Below are 21,030 nucleotides of genomic sequence, written 5' to 3'. Positions count from 1 at the left end.
CAGCTTGTCCCCTGAAGTAGGAGGGCCGGGGTCCGTGAGCAGAATGATGCATGTTCATCGGCTGCCATCGCTTCCAGCTGAACAGTCAGGCATTACAAAGCAGTCAGGATGACCTCTGAGCCATATGCTGACAATGCCCCTCTGTCCTTTGTCTCTTTGCATTACGCTCCTTTTGTCTCTCAGCCTCTGTTCCTATGTCTCCTCTCTACCAGCCTTCATGCTTTATTCACCTGTCTCCCTTCAGCTTCTGCGTCTTTTCACTCTAACATTTGACCCCAAGTCACCACCAACACCACCACAGTTGCCCCGACTGAGTTTAGACTGGAAGGAAATGAATGTGAACCTCTCAGTGTGGGCCAGAGCGTCTATGAATCCCTCTCAGGGTGTAAAAGGGTTTGGTTCTGTTGACAGAACAGCGTCTCATGGATAAGCCATATTATACATTAAATGAAGGCTAATAGAACACGTCCTTGCAAACGGTTCCTGTGTGTACACCGTTATCACTATTGAATCATAAAGTTTCACTAAGTATCACTGCTATTGTGCTTTAGAAGAGTCAAGCACATGTTTTCCTTGTAAATAAAAAATGTATTGTTCAGTGAGAAGGGGGGTTTCAGGGGACGAGCACCAGTGAAATCAGCTCCCGTATCCGTTTCCCCGCTTTTGTTTCTGTGGTTGCCATATGGGGTTTTTACGCACTTGTGTGCCAGTCTGGCTCGGATTCTTCCCTCCAGAGCCCAAAGCTTGACTTTATCTTTCCAATTAAAGCAGTGTTTTTATCTTCTGTTTAGGAAATTTTGAAATAATCAAGTGTCTAGAAAAACGCTTTCACCGAGTTAGTTAAAGAAAAACAGCAGCTGTCGCTTGTTTCCTCGAAGCTACGTTTTCTATCTAATAACTGTTCTGAACTATCGTCACCTTGTATGTTAGATTTCACCATTTTCATTGCGTAACCAAAGACAAAGGCAGCCAAAACACTGCTGCATTAATCAGTGAATCAGCTACCAAATACCTCTACAATTAGACTGTAACAGTGTGGCTGGGATTCTGTGATGAGGTAATCTGTAAAGCTTTTCCAGTGACCTCTCAAATCCCAGGCAGGAGAGAGATTGTCTATTTTTGGGCCGACTTTCATGCAATATTCATAAACACTGGTTCTCAATGCAGTCTATGGCTAATGTGACTTGTTGTTTTGTGCTGCAAGACGCTGCCGCCGCCTATTGATTGAGCGAACGGGGTCAGTTTGGGTGCGTGTTGCGAGAGCGGCCTGTTTTCGAGCTGCTCGATGCATCTCCAGAGAGGAACAGACGAATCTCCGTCAACAGCGCCACAGACGACGCGTCGGGTGTAGACCTGAAGTGAACCGTCCCCTCTGCCTTCCTTCAGATCCACCACACCACACAGACCAAAAGGACCTCATTGACCTTATCGACAGCCTCGGGTTCATATTCAGCATCCCTCCATTTAAATGCAATTGAATAAAAACCTGGCATAAAGGCCCAAAAAGCCTTGGGATCAAGGCAGTGAAGGGCATTTACCCCTGGAACGACATTAAAAAGCTGAGGTGAGGGAGGAGGAGCCAACACACACCATGACTCTCTTGGGAAAGTCACCCTAAACGTGAGACCGCTCCGTGTAATTCAGCATGTCTTCCTCTCTGTAAGCTCCCAGTTTTTACAGTAAATCCAGGGATCCCTGCGTGAAGTAAAGCAGCTCAACGGTGGCTTGATTTAAGAGTCCAAGTGGATGTTCCATACCTTGTCTCCATCTGTGGGCTACCCGCTGACATTCAGCCCTATTACTCACGCGTGCTCGAATCCCCCCGCAGCTAACTGGAGAGGATGTCCTTTAAAAAGTAAAGAGAGCAGGAGGAAAGTTGTGTCACTTTGATCCCCTGGGCATCTTCCTGTCTGCCCCCGGTGGTGCCGTGGTGCCTGCCAGCCGAACGTGCGGCGTCAACTGCTCTTCTGAGGAATGCGCCCCATTTGAATTCTGCGGTTTATTTAATGGACGCGGCCGCGTCAACTTGTTGGAGCCACCGGCCGAATCGCATCAGGCGGATTGAGGGATTAAGGCATGCCCACCAAATCGCGGATGTGTTATCGTGGCGTTCGCTCTGAAAACTCCCAACGCGCGCAGATTTGAAGCATTAGCGAAAATGGTGACTCTCGCACGCATTTGCATCTTTTCTAAAACAGTCGGCTTCATGTTCCCCAGGTTGCCGTTTTCATGATCTCAGCCCTTTTTTTGTGCCTCTTTTTAACCCTCTTTTAATGTCTAATGCACAATTTCATCTCCCCTGTTGCAGGGTGACGCCCCAAGATGGAGACACGTCCCCCTCAGGCGCAGACGAGCCTACAGGTGCTACAGGTGGAGCCGGTGCTATGGCGATCTCCGCCTCCTCCACCCTCTCCTTACCCATGAGCCAGGGGAAACCTTCCCTGCGTCGCATCAAAGGCCGCATTCACCGCAGCAAGAGCCTGGACAGCATCGAGCTGCTGGACTCCAGCGTAAGACCTTCGTTTGACCCGGCTACTCCAGTCTGCCCTTTAGTGATTAACTGATTCAGTCCATCAAATGGCTGAAATTAGAATAAAATTCAAGGCAATTCTAAAGTTTGATTCAGTCCGAACTCCAAACATCAGATGTTACTGTGAATATGAGCTGTTAATTCCATTTTTTCAAGGTGACCCCTGAGTTGCTTCTCTATGTGTCTGGAGATTACGCAATGTTTTTTTGAATTATTTTCAGAGGAGCGCCATCTAACACTTCCCATATGTCTCTCTCTCTCTGAGACTGGTTTATTCTCATGAAAAGTATTAATCTGATAAATGATTGGGTAAGCCGATTGGACCTAAAAACCCTTTCTAACTCTGGGATTGTCCATTGAGCTGAGAATTGCTTTTGGCCCACTCTCCGCATCAGTCAACAGCTCGTGCGTGTGCGGTACCTGTGTGTGTGTGTGTGGAGGCGGGTGGGCGCGTGGGTGATGCTAGCTTTCGGGAAAGCGACCAACGGTTTATGATGTTAAATCATGCCAACCTGCTACTAATGCGTGCTTGGAAAGGCTGTGTTTTTGACTCATAACACAGAGCAGACAGCCGTAGATAGTGGAGGATTTCTTTGCTACCCCTGTGTCTTGGCTCTTTGTAAATGTCTCCTTTAATAAATGTTCACACTGTGACGTGTCCTGAGCACACCCATGCTTCCTCTGTGTGGAGCCAGTGTGTGTGTGTGTGAGAGAGAGAGAGAATGTCCTCCACACTAGCCACCATGGTGTCAGTTCCGTTTAGATAAAGGTAATTCAGATGTGGAATAAAGGTGAGTTGGGAGTTTTCGCTGGTGTGTGAGGTGACACAACACAAGTGTCCTGTCATGAATTAGGGATGCGCAGTTTAGCTTTATGTGGATTTTAGCTGTTTCCCTGTCAGGTGTTCTGGAATAATACATGAGAGCAAATCCCAGTTCCACCAGTTCATGGTGAGTTTGATCTGGGATGGACTGGGGAACCGTCCGGGTCACCCCGAGTGGGACCTGTTCCTGGCCCGGCCCGGCCTACGCAGACCTTGTTTTTGCTTGATTCTTCTTGAAGTGCAGTTTTTAATAAATGGGATCATAATTTGAGCCCTTGTCCTGACATGCTGACAGACAGTCTGACCTGCTGGAGGCCTCACATCCATCCAGGTCAGCATTGTTTCTTTCACATTCATTTCCACTTTTAGCCATAGAAGGGGCTGTTGTGCAGTCATTATTGTTACTTCTGCAACTAAAAATTGCTCTTTTATTCTTTGTGACTGTTCCGGCTCTCTTTGTCTGCGTTTGTTATGTCATCTGAGACAAACCTTTTTTCTTACCATGTCAGCATGACACAGAGTATTTCAGGTATCGCAGGAGACGTTGCAGAAAGTCAGAGTCAGAGTTCTGATGCTTCACCGAATTAAAAAAACATCCATCGGAAAAGTAGTCATCAAAGAGAACCTTTCTTTGCTATTTTAGTCCTTTGTCTTTTATCCAGACCCCGAAACAGCCCCACATCTGCCACGGTGTCCATAAATATCACATATTCCCAGTTTGAATGTGATTCTCCAGCACTGATTCTCTCCCCAGCCCTTTTTTTTAATTTTTTATCTATTTTCCATCAAGAGGTTCGAGCTGTGAACTAAAAAAGTAAGCCAGTATCCGTTTCAGCTGGCTGCGCTCTCGCTCCATGCAGAGGTATCGGGTGATGGGAGCATGTTACACACGTGCTTCCATTTTGCTCTGCTGTGGACCTGAGCAAAATGGATGAATAATAGATGAAAGAAAGAGGATATAATGCACTGTTTTCTTCTCTTTTTTTACCTGCAGCTATTCCTGTGACTTAAAAAAGGCTGAGTAGAAGAAAAGAGGTGGTTCTGTCGTTAAACTGGGTGAACCCACCTGGGACTTTAGCTATGATTCGTTGATTACAGATCAATAGCACTCATGTTTGTCGCCCAACATAGAGGAGCTGCCAGCGCGTCCAGGACGATGGCGCCGGGTCAGTAAGAGCTCAGATATGCAAATAGAAAACAATGACTTAAGCAGGGTGAAATGTTTGCTTGCCAACTCTGTTGCCTGAGTTTTGCAATTCAAATGTGGTAGAATTCCGACAATCGTGTTCATTCTCCCAAATTTTGAATCGCTCCCTCGATGGTGCGCTGCCATCCAGCCGCCCGCGGTGTCCGACGCTCCCGGAGCTCATCTGCGCCGACTGACAGGAGACGTTTGAGAGGAACCATTACAAAAAAAAGTGATGGATGTGAGGGGAAGAGTGGAGGTTGTGACACGGCCAGAGATGACAGAAGGCTTTGACAGCGGGGCGTCGGCCCACTTGATTGGATTGGAGATATTTTCCCCGGACAGACACGAGAGCCTGTCTGAGATTGTGAGACCACTGGGTGCTGGGGACAGAGACCGGGACGACGTTTCTGGACGCTTCTTTTGCGTCCGTATGCATGTCTGGTGCACCAATGTGAAGGCATAGATGGAGCGAGCGCCATAGGCGACCCGCTGTGTTCTGACCTGGCTTTGCGGGGGACGGCTAATGCGTTTATTATTGACAATGAAAGCAATAGACAGCGCTGTTTTATGTGCCAGTGTGTTCGCAGTATTGACTGAACAATTGTCCGTTTAAATATTGAACAGTGGTGCTAATCTGCTGGGTTTGGGTCCATAAACTCTGCTGGATGTGTCGGAGAAAAAAGGCTAAATAGGGAAAAGAAGGCTAACGCAAGGTAGAAATTCCTTTTTTTTCACTTGATAATGGCGACTGTGATAATTATGCTAAGCGATGCACGCATTAAAGAAGCAACCCAGTCAGAATCAGCTCCATCTAATGATTATGGAAAACAGTTTGCAGCCACTCTGTTGCATAATGAGCGCTTGTTTATTTTTTGCCCCGTCCGTTTGCTGCATTGTTTGGAGGAAAGTATTTATAGGCCGGCGCCTGTTTGCAGTCCTCTGTGCACCTTTCACTCGTCAGTGGATGTTTACATTGCGGGTACACGCCTGAGATCTGAGACGGCCGATAAAGCCTCTCGCTAATTGCAATCACCATTAACCAGCAGCAAATCCATAGGCTGCAGCTTTCACGCTCCCTATGGCTTTGACTGTGATTCATTAGCTGCTTGAAGTCACGGAGCCCTGCGCATAATGACATGCTCCCTGCCCCTGGTGTTAGCCTATCATACAGCGGTGTGCATGGGTAATGTCTGACAGGAAGGGCGAGAGGGATCAATGTTGATTCTATAGATAGATTAGCTGATGATCCATGACGTCACAAGCGGCAGCCTGTAAGTGAGAAGGTCCTATTTTGCACAGGATCATATGGAACCGGTCAGAAGAAATGAAATGAATCAATCCCTCCTGGTTTATGGGGTGCACGTGAGCTGGGATGGAAGGACGCCCGGTCACGTGCTGGAAAGCGCGGTTTTGTATTAGTATGTCCGGCGCTCCTCTGTCCTCTGCGTGATATTGATTGGTCGCATTAGGGAGTCTGCAGGTCAGCACTTCTCCCACAGAGGAGGGCAGCGAGGAGGCGTGGTGGAATTATTGTAGCGCGTTCAGCAGCGGAAATAAGGGAAAAACGGGGACAGAGGTGGTGGACGCCAGATTAAAGAATCACTGCATTCAAGAAAAAGCCCGGGTCCTGGTGCCGTCTGCCTGACCTCTGCCCCTTCCTGCTGTCCTGGTATTGAGTTCAGCTTAAAACGATGACCTATTGTTCTTGCCTGTGTGCTCGTTGCTTACATGTGTGTTTATTAACACTCATTTCTGCACCTGCCAATATCTCACGGGTAACATACGACCTCGCCTTCGCCTGTTTACCTAATGAAGCACACGGGCACACAGACGACTCGTGCGGCGGCCCCGGTGGTTTGTTTCTCTACGACTGTGCTGGGTTTTAGTGGGAGCAACTGACGGCTTTGACTCATTGACCTTCAGACGTTCTTGGGCTTTGATGTCAGCTCCACTTCCAGCCCCGGTCTTTGTGCTAAAATGGTGGCTCTGAATAATTTATCATACTTAAAAGCAATTACGGCACCTTGTTGTCTATAGTTAGACTAAATGGCCGCAGAAACCTACAGTCGAGAAACGATCCCGGCTTTGTTGTTGTCCTCCGGCCTTTTATCTTTCCACCTGTGATTTGTGCATCCTCACGGAAACCTTGATGCCTTGTTGACCGGAGCAGAAAAATGGGGTTGGACCACGTCTGAGAGAAGATTGGCTTAATTTATGACTTCAGCATTCATCTTGTAGCAGCAGCAGCCTCATCTGAAGATGGGATGGCTTCCCAGCAGCTCAGAATTTAGGCCCATCTCCTCTGTTTCCATGGCAACACCATTACTTTGCCCTGGGTGTGGGTGGTTCGGGTGATGAGGCTCACAGCCTGGAGAGCGGGCAGATGTAATATTGAGAAGGCGCGGGATGGAAAGGGGCTGCAAGGGGGCCTCAAAGACCTGATTTTGGTGAGACGCAACTACTCGTTTTAAAACTTAATTGTCATTTGCACTTAATTGTTATGGATTTTTCCTTGGCTCGGGCTCACAGTGGGTTAATTAGCCGCTACCGCCAAACAAAACATCTCACCGAGAGCGTTTGTTGGATTTAAAGAGACAGGCGTTGTTACCACAGCGCGCCCGGGACATTTATCACGAAACGCCCGATGTCACACTTGGCGTGTCAGTAAATCTGCGGAAGTCGTGCACGTCTTGAGTGAACGAGGAGTGCATGGTGTTACCCAGCCGTCACCTCGGCTCCTCCGCTTCGCCTCATCACCCGTGCGTGCCGGCGTCTTTCAGCAGTGTCACCTCAGTGAACCCGACCAGGATTCTCTCTCACCCCGCCCTCCCCATCGCACGCGCCACCAGACTCTCCCCTTTCCCGTTTGACTTTAGTTTTCCTTCTTAACCAAATTGACCGCTGGAAATGTGAAACTTTGTAAAGTGAGATCCCCCCGGGGGGGGGGAGCCGCCATGCCAACCTGCAAACGGCCCCAGCAGAGAGGTGTAAAACAAGTGAAAAATGGAGCGGGGGCACTAATCCAAGCTGACAAAGATATATATGTGTGTGTGTTTGTGTGCGTTTGCCTCAGGAGGAGCGTTTGCTCAGGGACCGGGTGGGGGGGCTCTCGAGATGGATTTGTCAGAAGCCAGGGGCTGTGCTTTGCACCATTAGGATCAAGGTTTCTATTTCAGGATGCTACCTGCTGAGGGATGTACTCTGCTCGCCGTTTTGATGGCCCCTCCGTCCAAGTCCATTAAAACACTCTGCGATGGCCTGTGCAGCACAGAAACTAAGATGGCGCCCCGACTCGGGGAAGTGACCCTTCCAGACGCTCCTCTGACAGTTCACATATTTACATACTTTAGCGTGGCTCTCTCTCATCTCTGACATATATCTGATACAATATGTTCTTTTGCTTATGCTAACAGAAATAAAGTCCAGATGTATCAGCATTTCTTGAGAATTGATGTCCACAGCACTGGGATTTAAACTGCCTTCTGAGGTCAAAGGTCATGTGTGACCATGCACTGACTGATTCAGCAAATGCACTGTGTGCGTGTGTGTGTGTGTGTGTGTGTGTGTGTGTGTGTGTGTGTGTGTGTGTGTGTGGACATAATATTGACAAAAATATAAATGCATCACTCAGGACTTGCTCTAATATAATATCCCATTATTTACGATTTTAAATAATATTAAAAACGTATAATTTATAGCATATTTAACATAATCAATAATAGATATGGGGACATCTTTAGTGGATTTATGGATACATTGTGCTGTCAACAAACTTTTATGAATACACACATCTATATGTCAATATAATTTGGTTCATTATATATTTATATGCAAGAGACTGGTTGTTGAATAATATATTAAAACTCTTCCCTCCACTTAGCGTGACATTATATTAATATTAACAATTAATTACATGAGTACGATCTGTTTTTAACAATAGGGACTTGTTTGTATAGTTTTTAGGCAGGAGTAGCATCAAATTCTATAAAATAGTTTTAATGCACAAAACAAATGAAAAACATTTATGCTGTCCTACATTACAAAGCATTGCACATTTTGACAACCAAACATTTGCCTTTTGTAGAAGGATACTTAACAGTGTGTATTCATATCTACCTCAGAGTCAACAACATCTCTTAATCGATCATCCCTCTACATTAAATCTAAAGCTAATATATTTTAATTTCTTAAGACGGTGTAATATACCCACACGGCCACTGGGGGTGCTACAGTCTATGTTTAAAGCGTCGTCTAATAAAGTGAGTTTCGATGAGTGTCCGGCAGAGGTCAGGCTTTCCCCACTATGGTTCCTAAAGCAGCTTATGAAAGGCCGCTGACCCCCTCAGCAGCACCGGGCTCCATTTTAACTAAAGGACAGAGAGCGTATGTTATCCAGACGAGTTTCTTTTTTTTGATGTACATTTCTCTGAAGCAGATGTTTTTACTATTACCCTGTGATTTAGTGATAAATTCTCCTAAAACTCCTGTTATTCTTTCATCTCGGCCCTCTGTGAAAACAGATTCATCGTTGAAATGAATTTCAGTATTTACTACCATACAGGAAGGGATTAAACTCAGTTATAGGATCAAAGTAAACATATATTTTATGAGGCCAGAGGTCAGCGTGACTTGATTATTACCCACATATAATGATATGAACCCAAAAGGATGATATGGACTCTCTGCTACGGCTGCATATATTTATGTTGTCAGACATTTCATTAAGAGGAGAGGTGGGAAGGGTGGAGAGCAGTGCAGCATGACTGATCAGTCAGGTGATAGGGATTATGTCATCCATGGGTCACTGGCTTTTCTTTCAGTCTGCCAGAAAGCTGTAAGACTCAAAAAAGTGCGCTCTACTTATTTCTCTACATTGCATTAAATATCATTTGCTGCCTTTTCTAATTTGTTTGTGCTGTGGAGGTTTAGTCAGTGCCGGTGCAATATATTTCTGGCTGGTTTTCAGTGGGAGCTCCCTCACAGCCTCTGTAACAATTCCAGCAGATTAACTGTCCTCATATCCTCGTCTCCTGCTTGTTTTCTTTTAATAAAGCTGGCTTCCCTCCTTAGTCCCGAAGCAGGCTGGCAGACAGACCGGCAGATGCGGAGCCAAGCAGGTGGGCAGCAATAACAGGTAGAGACAGTTTGGCGGGAGACAAACCGGGCAGAAGGGGGGGGAAACGCGTCAGAGCCCGTGTAAGGAAAAGGTGGAAGGAGACGGCGCGATCCGTTAGTGCACGCCGCCGTCACAGTTGACGCGACAGCTCGGAGACGTTGTCGCCTTCGATCCCCCTCCCCCGCATGAGGAGACGCATTCCTGTCAGAGAGACTGGCGGCCAGAGACACGGCCATACACGTGGGACACACACCAACCCACACACACACTCGGCTGTCAGGGGAAAAAAGGCCAGCAGGAAAACAAAGCCGGTGTTTGATCGACGGTCGCAAGACCGGAGTTTCAAACGGACAGTGGGAGGATTTCAAGCACTCCTGTGCAGTTGAATGTCATCACCTGCCTTGGTGGTGTCGTGGGATGGTGCCATTCCTCTCCACCACCAACCCTCAGGTCAACTCAATCACCGCGGCTCCCAGACGTTCTTCCCTAGTGGCGACCCATCAGTAAAGGAACAACCAATGAAAGGGAATTGATTCCCACAGATTTATCCTCCGTCTGACCTGACCCGCATTATAAATCCCCGCGCTGCAGCGCTGCAAGCCGCCCTGTCTTGGGTGTTTTCACCCTCTGCCCAGTGTTTGTGAAAGTAGTCCCGCTCAAAAAGGAATAACAACCCAGTCTGCCAAAACCCTTTCTTTGGAACTCTGTGTGATTTATCTGCTCATTTTATTGGCACGTGTCTTCTGCTCACCTGATGTTTGTCTTTCTGCGCTCTCGCTCTCTCTCTCAAACACACACAGACGCGCACGCTCACGTGCACACACAGGCACCTTTTGGCTGCCTGAAGGAAATTGAGCAGAGTCTAATTGAATCATGGTATTTGACCTGCCTTTCTGCTCCTTTTGTCTCTGTCTTGTCGTCCCGGAACAAATTTGAACTTTGGTCTCCGTGGCTACAACAATGGCGAGACGCTCGCGAGCACAAACCGCTATGTAAATCATCCTCACCCAGTCTTGTCCATTCATCTGACGCGCATGGATCCGATCCATCCCCACAAGCCGCTCTGGCGCGGCTGCACACGGGCAGCGTTTCTCTAAGTCTGCGCGTCACATGACCGATGTTCTCCCTGTAAGTTTGCGCTCATCTACATGTGACGGTCCCCGTGGGCACTCAGGTGCTCGGGTTTTCATTTCCTCCCCGTTTGCCGCTCAGCTCTGTGGTCCAACATTCCACACACTCTGCTGGAATTAAAGGAGAGGCCTGCTGCAAGGCAGGGAGCGAGCTCAGGAATGTCTCTGTTATCACAGCCAGAGAGAGATTGGAGGGAAGAAGGGAACATGAGGTCAGGCCAGAGGGCCCCAGCGTTGTGAGGCCGGCTCCAGACTGGACTCACCGTGGTTAAGCAGGCAGATTTCCATCCCAGAAACCGCCCATAGGACCGTATCAGCAGCCAGGCCCGTGCCTTTGGTCCAATCATAACGCATAGGAATCTAATTTTAGATCTGGTTGCTTTTTAAATCAATATCGCCGCTCCTGTCAGTGGCAGTGTCACGTAGATTATCTGACGCCCTTTCACAGATGTCACACCAGGTTGGATTTGCTCTCAGTCCACAGCGCGCGCTGCAGAGGATCACTCTTCTTTCACTCGCGCAGGCAAATGCCCTGAGTGGCACAGCGCTCGTGCGTTCAGAGGGACACTGACCCGGGAGGCAGCACCCCCTGGGTTAACCGTAGCTGCAGTCGGACCGCGCAGGCTTGTGCACTTCTGTGTGGTGAGTGAGCACAGAGATTTCAAATCTGTATATTTGGGGAAGGATGATTGAAGCGAGTCCCTCCGCCGGCTCCTTTTATCCCCCCCCCCCCCCCCGCATTTGATGTTGATATACAGAACTCTTGTTCTGTTTTTAAATGAACGGTCTGGTGCTGACAGATGAAAGTGGATCTTTGTTCCTACACCAAAGGACATTTTGTTGTGTGGATCTCTCGGCTCTCGGAGGAAGCACTTCAAAAGGACAACTGTCCCTCTTTCTTTGAACCGTGCAAAATAACTTTACTTGAGCGTGTTGATGTGCGTATCTACACTTTGCTATTTTTTCCCGTCCCATTTTAACTGCAGTCTGTGGCAGAAATGTGACGCACAAGAACCTTTTTTCCCCCCTGTCAGTCCTGAAAGCACCAACAGTTCAAGGATTGTGATGTAAAATCTATTTAATCCATCCCATGTATAATGTCAAGCAACCTATATAGTGTATGAATAAGAGGATTACCGTCTGCTCCTTCCACAGCTCTGTCTGTTGACGTCGGTCAATCATGTCAAACTGTCTTCTTCAAAAGAGATCATCGCACAGACATTTGGCTCCTTCCGTCGTGTGAAGGCTCCAGAAGCCTGACAGTAAATATGTTCACTTCCTCTGTGTAACTGCTGTGATTCAGACACTTTCTGGTATAAAGCGTTGTCCTGGCTGCGCTGATGTGTCGCACGGCCTGACCTACCCGCGGGACTGCTGCTCTTGCACATTACACACTGACTAAACAGCATGACAACACAACTAATCACAGCCTTGTAGCTGCGGTCTGCGTAAAGTTCTCTCTGCTACACTCTGTAATTAAATACACTCATGTTCCATTAGCTTAGGAGATGGATATTGTCGACTCTTTATGCTTATTTTGGTGCTTGTGCATCATATAATTCCCAATGTTGCTCAACAAACCCTGTCATTTATTTCTCTGATGACAGCTTGTAGAGCAACAAAGAGACACTTAATGTGTTTTTCAAACTCTTTTTACAATATTGATGAATTCTAATTTAAAATTCTATACTTTAGCTTCAGCTTTTATCCTCCCTCAGTCAGTAGCTGTGCGATAGTCCCCACAACTCATAATTCATCCAAGAATAACTTTATTTTCTCAGTTTCATTGCTTTTACTGACGATAGGATAAATTACAGACAGGCAAAAGCAAAGAACAGCCCTGAAGTGTTTTTCAGCCTGTGTTCCCTGGTGTTTTTATCCCAGCAGTGATGTTTCCATATGCTGTTTACTGTACGTGTCACATGCTTCGACCAGCGACACTCGTTCAACCAGGCGGGCCTGAGGTGATGCCAGAGCTGGAGGCAAATACGGACCAAACACATCTCTGTTCCTGCTGACGTTGCAGCCAGGACGCATACCCACAATGCATTTCAACTTTCTCTCGTGCCAATATTGTCCAAAAGACAGAATTAATCAGAATAGCTTTTCTGTTTATTTTTCATACACATTTAAAATCTATATTTACGTTCAGCCATCGCAAATCAAACGGAGTCACACCCTCCTCTCGGCCCACCGCGCCGCAATGGTCCGGATGGATCCACTGGTCACGTACAGTATGAGCTCATGGAAATATGCTGCAGAATGCCGTTCTATAAATCCCAGCTCAATTCCGAGCCAGCTCAGGCTCACAGTGGCCACCCTGAGATGGGTGGCTTAGACTGGCTTTTTCGGTCTGGTCCCTTTCTGCTGAGTTCATCAGGCTGGTCCTTTAGAGCAGGGAGCCCAGCCGCTGCCTTGTGGTGCTTTCTTTCTTTTCAGGCAGCAAATGTGCTAAAGCAGCACTCCATAATCACTTGGCATTAGGGGCCCTTGTGTTGGGCATTAGCGCTTCGAATTGACCAGTGGGACATTGTAAAAATGAGTCTGACAAGAGAACACCAAAGCTGATGAGTCTGGATCCTGGCACTGGACAGCCAGTGAATTAGTCAGCTAATACACTGGCTGGGGCTGCTGCGGGGTCGGGTCCCATCGCATCTCATCACGAGCAGGCTTGAAGCGGCCCCCGTGGCTGCCGTGTCTCTCTGGCAAGCTCGGGTTCCCATCCTCCACTGCTTCGCCTCCTTCCGTTAGATCAAAACTGCAACCTCACCTCTCGTAAGGTCATGTTTTTGAGGGCGGAGCCACAGAGAATGAGTCACACTCGGGGTTGTGGGGGACTAATTCAGTGGGGCTGAAATAATAATGCAGACGGAGGGAGCTAATGCCTGCTGAAAAAACACACATATTGTAAATATATATATTTCCAGCACAGTTCAGCTGCATATGCACATCTGATGCAAATCTGACATTAATAAGGAGATTTTCGCATGATAATCCAGTTTTATAACCTGAATCTACTACCATAATTCAGCAGTTAGCATTTATTGATCCCTTATCAACCAACTATTCCAATGAATCAGAGAATAAATCACACTTTACCCACATTAACCGACTGGTGCTCTCCTAACTAACCACTTTTGTGTATTTGTTCAAATGTGCTGCGTTTTAGAGTGATGTTTTCCCCTGGAAGCCTGTGCCGTTTCCACCCCTTTGCCCAGAGAGAGTAGTTTCATTCTGTTGGAATTCAGCAGTAACAGGCAGTACCATGGGGAGAGCGCCAGCAGGGGTGGGGTCGGGGGCCTCTGGAGGTCACCAAAGTTGAAACATTTCCTCATTGTTAGTGTCTAATATCAGCTAATTCTGTCTTCTTTTATTGCTCTTAGTCTCAGATGTGTCTCAGCATATTTTCTCTCCTGCGGTCTTTCACATCTGACATTTTCTTCACCCCAGCCTGGCTCCTCTCAGCTCTTGTACTGGGATATTTTCCCTGCTATTTGTCGTCTTTCTTCATGTAATCCGTCGGCCCTTCACCTCACTTCTTCTCCTCCGCTCACCTTCTCTTTCCCCTTCCTGTTTTCGATCCACTCTGACTTGTTTCCTGCCTTTCTTTTAAAATAAAACCTCTTTTCTGTTCATGACGTCTTGACCCCATATGTAACAGTATCTGCAGTTTGAGCCCAAAATGCTAAAATCTTATTGGAGGACTTTCAAACATATACTTTTTACCTCTTACTAATCTCTTTGTCGAAAGGCAAGTGATTCTCTCTTATCTCTGAAGTACAAAGACAAAACATTCTGTCAGTGCACATAAGTCTGTGGGTCAGAAGTCTGTATAATCTCCTGTGAATAGACGGGAAAGTGTAAGAACAAAAATACGCTAAGCTAATGTGTTCCTTTCTGGATATCCTGTAATGGGGATGATTCATCATGATAAGGGAGCAGATTGCTATTTTCCAGAGGTGTGTTCTCAAGTAATCCACTGATGAATGAAGATGCACAATGATGAACCGGTGCATGTATCTCATGATATCTGTCTTATGAGGCTTGCACATGTCTGGAGTTTCCTCGTTTCCTCCTTGTTTTCCTATCAGCTCATCCAGAAATCACCACTTCCTCTCTTCATCTGTCCTTCGTTGAGGGCAGGCCTTCGTTACAGAGTTACAGAAAATAGAATTCATTAAACGCAACAGTGAAAAAAAGCTGGATAAATCGTAATCATGAGGATAAATTCACAAGCTAAATCCCCTGCAGATGCCTAATTGTTAGATTATAATGAATGCTAAAGCTAAGGCTAAAACAGCATAACTGTTCATCACAGATTTTTTTTGTGTGTATGTTTTAATACATAGCTCTTTTATTTGAACATAAAAAACTAGAAAATTAAGAACATCTATAAGTCATGAAATGGTTCATTGCATACCCTCCAGACATCTTTATTTCATTTTATATACAGACAAGTTTCACTGAAGAGTTTGCCTTCTGTTTGTCACCAGCTATTACTTCCATGAGATATAAGCAGGGCATTCTATAGGCCACTGCCACATAGCCCCTGTGTCAACATGACAGAGTGCAAAAACTATTTGTGACTGTATGTCTGGTTATACATTAACCCACGGAGACAGTCGCACTCAAACATTTGCTGCGCTTATACATCAGAGATTTTGAGGGTACGCGTTGATTTGGCCGCGTCAAACACATCAACCAAGCCGAAATCTGCCCCCGCCTCCTGCCTCTCTGCAGGGCAGCCACAACACAAATCTCCAACTCAAAGTGCAGCAGCCCGACCTGCGTCAGACTTGTAAATCTTCAGTCTTCCCTAAAAAATCAATTACATGCTGCTTTACGTACGTGTCAGATGGCGTTTCAGTGCCTACTGCTCGCTGTCAACACTGTAACCGGAGCTGCAGCTGCTGGACCCACTGAGACATGACTCTGTCTCCCAGTTTAAGGGAGGCCGCTCTGTGTCGCTTGTTAATTAGGGGGGAGATTTACGCCACACTTGGCCCCTCACACGCGCAGACCCAGACGTAAGAATATTAACACTTATGCCGTTGCTAAAATGTGTTTGTAATCTGCTTTGTAACCTGCTTTGACGCTGAGTTAGCAGCATCGGAGTGATAAATTCCCTGCTGTTCTTGGACTCGCTCGGAACGAAAAATAAATTACATAAACATCTCTAAAGCTCGACAGCCTGGATGAAAACTCTGCCGGCCTTGTTCCATTCCAACTCCTTTGTGTTGGATATGAGCTCCCTGACAATAAGAAACATCTTGTCCTAAAACCCTCTGACAGCATTCTTTTCCATAACCAAAACTGCAGATCAGGTTTGGATTTAGTTGAGACGTCAGCAAACATGCGCCCGGTTGTGTTCCTGCACTGTTATTACGGCCTCAGGTGGCCATCGACTGTAAAATTAACCACCATTTTGACGGCGGCGTCTCCTCATCTGACCTGGGGCGACAGATAATTCCGACAGAATTAACAGCTCATCAGTATCCAAACTGTGTGTCAGTCAGGGAGGTTTCTCTGATTGCCAGGAAATGCGACAGTTCAGCAGCAAAAACACGACCACAGTATTGTTCATACACTTGCTATTACATTCTAAATTCCTCCACTTCCTGTTGCTGTTTATTCCCCTTTGTGGGCATCTAATTTATCTGCTTCCATTTCCGTCTTAGCTGAAATTCTTATTAATGCACAGGAAGCAACCTTCTGTTTGTCACGGTGAAGATGATGTTGGAATGTTTTTGCAGGGATCACAAGGGTTCCAGAGCGCGCCTGTTCCCTCCATGTTGCATCTCGAAGGACACACTGGCACAGACACTTTGTAACACGTCGCTGGGAACAAACTGCATTGTTGGCTGTTCCCTCACAACAATGAAGGGAAAAGGTCGAGTTGCTTGAAGTATTTGGGGGCACAACACACACACACACACACACACACACACACACACACACACACAGTCTCATTGTCGATCACTTATAGAAAACATGATACAGTAGTAACTTTTTACTTTTCATGCATCTTGCTTGGACGTTTTCCTTGCTAAAAGTGTCCCGGATATGTAGCAGAGATGGGTTCATTGAGGTTCAGCAGTGGCGAGAAAGTTCCGAAATCCTCATCCGTTGGAAGGAGAATGAGTAGGAAAGACGCAGGGGAAGAGGAAAATGAGATTTTTTTTGGTTGGTTGATCATAGACTGGGCCTCGGAGTGAATGTCTTCAGAAGATCAAAAGGACCCTGGTTCTCTCAGCCACTGACCGACTTTGGTGAATTTAATACTCCAAAGGTTTTTTCATTAGGAAAAAGGGTCTCCAAATAGCTCATTTCTTTCTTTTTTCTCATACTTCTACATACTTGTGTTGTAAATGAATGAAACCAACGGTATTATTGATTTTCTACAATAACAAATATGAAAACACCACTATTCGTTAACCAGGTTATGCAGCATTTTATTTAGGAGTTGAGAGTTTTCACGGCCGAGCCCTAAATCTGTCTGCTGTTCCACCAGTAGGATGGCAACAGCATTTAGAATAACAGCCTGTTACGGCAAACATATGCTACTGCTCAAAGTCAACACAGCTATCAGGCTGGGGGCGTCATAGAAAGAGTTTAAATCTATTATATGTTAATAGGTCTGTGGCGCGTTTCAGGTCCTGCTGTTTAACCTCCACTAGGTCTTTGCTGAGGCGACCCAAGACCAGTATTTAAGACCCCCCTGACCGAGATGATGGAGAACCCTCACACACTTACCACATTTCAGAAATCTTCCAGGGGTATTTTGCATCAGGTTAAGTGTGAATGGCGGGGAAGGTAAACCTGATCTGCCCGTTTCCCACCTCAAGGTACTGTAATACTACACGGTCTGCACATGATGTCTCCTTCATATGCAGCCAAGGAACCGGTTAGGTCCATATTTGCTGTGAGAAAATATATCCTCAGGGTTCTAATGATTAATGTCCACTTTTCTTCATCCCCCCACACCTCATCTAATACTAATAATTCGAACGCCGTCTTTAGCACGCTGCCTTTTTAAACCTAATAGTATTACAGAAATTGATCGAGAAGCTCTTCCTTTCTCCAGAAGGTTTTTATTAGTATGTGGAAACAGAGAGTCTTTCTGGACCGGTGCAGCCCTGGGTCAACAGGGGGATAACACAGACTAATTCGAGACAGATGAAAACGGAGAACCGAGACTATCCGGTGGCCGTGCGGCATTCTTCTCCGTTTGTAATAACAAAAGTTGTGCGTTCGCTGAGGTGAATGCCTCTAAACACTTTATTACCCACAGGTTCGTGTTGGTGGAGCGTGCACATTATCCTGTTTCACTCCACATTAGCCTTTTCGCTGCAGGAGATGCTGGTTGAGTGAACCTTGTGATGCGCTGCAGCCAAAAGTGGGCCTGCGTGTTCCGCTTTGTTTTCCGTGTGCCTGCTCTTCCATGAGTGCACCTGAGCTTTGAAGCTGCCCCTCGCCTCAAAGAGCCGCGTCTCCCTGCTTGTGTATGTGCATTTGTGAGAGGGAGAAGGTGAGGGAGAGGGACGGCAAAAGGGCTGGAACTGAGGGCAGAGTTGCTTTGATCCCGCTGGAGTGTCGCTAATGTCATGCAGCTCTTTGCCAGAACATCTGAGGTACCATCGCGGGTGTGGATCGGAGTGAGAAGCGAGCAGCACAGGAAGCGCTTTTTTACTGCAGCACTATTTTCTGTGGTGTCTTTGCCTCTGAATTACTGATAGGCAATCGCCCGCTGATCATGTTGAATATACTGCTGTCGGCGCTGCTCGATCCCGACAAGCATCTGAGGAGCTTCAGGAGAAGCGAGCGCCTGGCATCCATACTGGTATGTTGCATTTTAATTGCATGATTGGAAGTTGTCTCTGTTTTGTTCAGACTTTTCTGTTTCACACCCACGTGTTAAAAACAAGGATGGGTTCTCCCTGGCTGAAGAATGCTGCAGCTGTAGTTTCGCTCTTTCCTCTTGATATTCGGTCTTTCTGGAGGTCACACCGGTGTCTGCAGCCCTTCAGAGTTATCTGCTTCTCTCGACTCGTGGTATTTCAGCTTTGTGGGATTCTGTCTGTTGGGAATTAACCCCTCAGACCACCTACACTGACCCCAGACCCTCCTCCGCAGCGGAAGTAAAAGTTGAGAGGGAATGTGAGTGCTCAGACTGTTTGGAAAAGATGGCTGAAGTGATTGGAGATATCAGTCGCTGCTGTCCCCATAAACACTTGTAACTGAAACAGGGAATCAGAAAAGGTATTATTGTCTCACACTGGCTCCTTAGCAGCCAAAGTTAACATTGTTTACTGGAAACACAAGTAAAGCGAAACAATACTAGCTGAGATTGTTGCATCCTGTGGGTGGGGTGTGGTTTAGGAACCAGTGAATGGCTTTTGTGGTTTCCTGCAGGGAGGTTTGTCAACCACATGCATCTCTTGAGGAGAATAGTTTTAATTATTTTAAAAAAAGCTTGCTGGTCAATTCTCTAATCTTCTGAATAGAGTGCAACTAAAGCACACATAACCTGGAAGGGAACATTTGGCTTGCATATTCCATTGTTTTTGATGTGAACACGAGCTTTGGGTGGCACGATGCCTTTGTGTTTATTAACTACGCGAATACTGCCTTTGCTTAGCCATGAAAAAGGCTTAAAATGATCTGTATTCAATGTGTAGCAAATGAGCACAAGATTGTCCATCCCTGTACTTAGAAACAGCATTCAACATCAGCATGGACAGCGGCGTCGCTTCTCCTTATTGTATCCCGGACCGTTGATTCCACCAAATAACGAGGGGGAGGCAGTTTCTCCCATCAGGCGGATATTTCAATAATTGCTTAAACGAAATCACCAGTGAAGTGTAGCGTGCACTTTACGGCAATCTGACGAAAATGATTTTTACTTAATGGGAACTCGGGGTGTAAAATTGACGATGACCCTGTTTCTCAACGCCGCGTCCCCCTCCTCCCTCATAATGGTTCGGTCCGCACTGGCTCGACACGGCCGTTGCTCGCAGAGCTGGGAGCAGGGGAAGGTTTAGCCAGCAACCATTGCTAGTGAGCGCCGCCTCAGTGATGCCTTCCACCCGCAACTTTTCATCCAGAGGTTAGCGACCAAACGTCCCGACGAGGTGCTTTTCTTCCCTCCATCGCGGCGAGCTTCTCCCACGGTTCAACACCCAGCTGGGCAGGCTTTAGCGTTCCGGGCAATGAAGATAAGATCATGAACTTTGGACTTTCCATACGGTTTTTCGTGACATGTTTCTCGTCGTGCCGGATAAAATAAAATAAGGCAGCCCGGCGTGGCGGCAGCTGGGCGGAAAAATCCAACTGGAAAGGAAAAAGTGCGCACTCTCCCAAGTTATTCTCAAAGGAAAAGCGCCCCCAACTTTTAACGTGACGCTGTTGATAAGGAATAGGGGTGGAAAATGTCCTCCAAAGCTTCCAATAAGGTGGGTACCTGAGCCGGGAATGTGTGAGCAAGTGGGACCGAAAGTTTGTCAAAAGCGGAAAAAGTTCAGCTACAACTGTGAGGAAATTATCACTTAAAAAAATTAATCCTGTTTGTACTCGTGAAGCAGCGTAGTGAGTGTGGTTTGTGCGCGTTTTGATTAAGACTTATTTTGAAATCTACCACCAGCAAAGACTTCCTGTTTTGCCCTGTTTAAATAATGTGTCCGGTACTGTTTGTTCCCTTTGATAAGGTGTCACCTCCTCACCCAGCTGGGTTTATTGTGAGGCTCGGTGTACCTGTTGATCCACATGGTATCAAACCGTGGCAGCGCCGAGAGAAACCGGCCCAGTTGGGCTTTAATGGGACCCCAGACTGGGCTGAGAGGATGCAGGAGGTTGAGGCCAGTTTGGGCTCTAAAGTCTGCTGGTTTCACCTGCAGGAATATTACAGCTGAGTGGGATTAGTGTCCGTTCAGAGGGCTACAAAAACAGCTGGATGAAGCCTTTGGGTGTTTTTAGTTCTGGACTCGTTTGTCTTGACCGGTCATCTACACTACTTTTGAAAATTCTGGAATAAAAGCTTTTTAGCGAGTTTAATCCAAACGACAAAGTCTTTGGTTTTTGAATCGAAGTATTTATTACTGTAATAATCCACTTGATTTAATTGTATTTTTCTCTGTCTGACGGGTGAAGAATGTGCCGTGTTTGTCCAATAGAGTTAGTGACATTCAGGTTGGGTCGGTTCTTCCTGTTTGACAAAACCAGCTCCATCGTGTGAGCTGCTGACGT

The 21,030-nt window shown here is 46.6% G+C and overlaps 1 protein-coding gene across 10 annotated transcripts in view; it reads left to right on the top strand.

The window, feature by feature from the left end:
- Window positions 1-21,030, top strand: part of tjp1a (tight junction protein 1a) — a 58,377-nt gene that overhangs the window by 5,685 nt on the left and 31,662 nt on the right. For 9 of the 10 annotated variants that reach the window (XM_029845914.1, XM_029845919.1, XM_029845916.1 and 6 more), the window contains exon 2: window positions 2,309-2,510. In XM_029845914.1, coding sequence (XP_029701774.1) covers window positions 2,309-2,510 — 202 coding nt within the window. Of the gene's footprint in view, window positions 1-2,308; window positions 2,511-19,760; window positions 20,241-21,030 lie in introns of those variants that run through there. The other variant, XM_029845920.1, reaches the window with a different exon arrangement.

Source organism: Takifugu rubripes, chromosome 13 (assembly GCF_901000725.2).
Source record: "Takifugu rubripes chromosome 13, fTakRub1.2, whole genome shotgun sequence".
Taxonomy (NCBI): Eukaryota; Metazoa; Chordata; class Actinopteri; order Tetraodontiformes; family Tetraodontidae; genus Takifugu; species Takifugu rubripes.
Note: the sequence above shows the minus strand (reverse complement) of the source record. Positions and strands in the feature narration are given on the sequence as shown.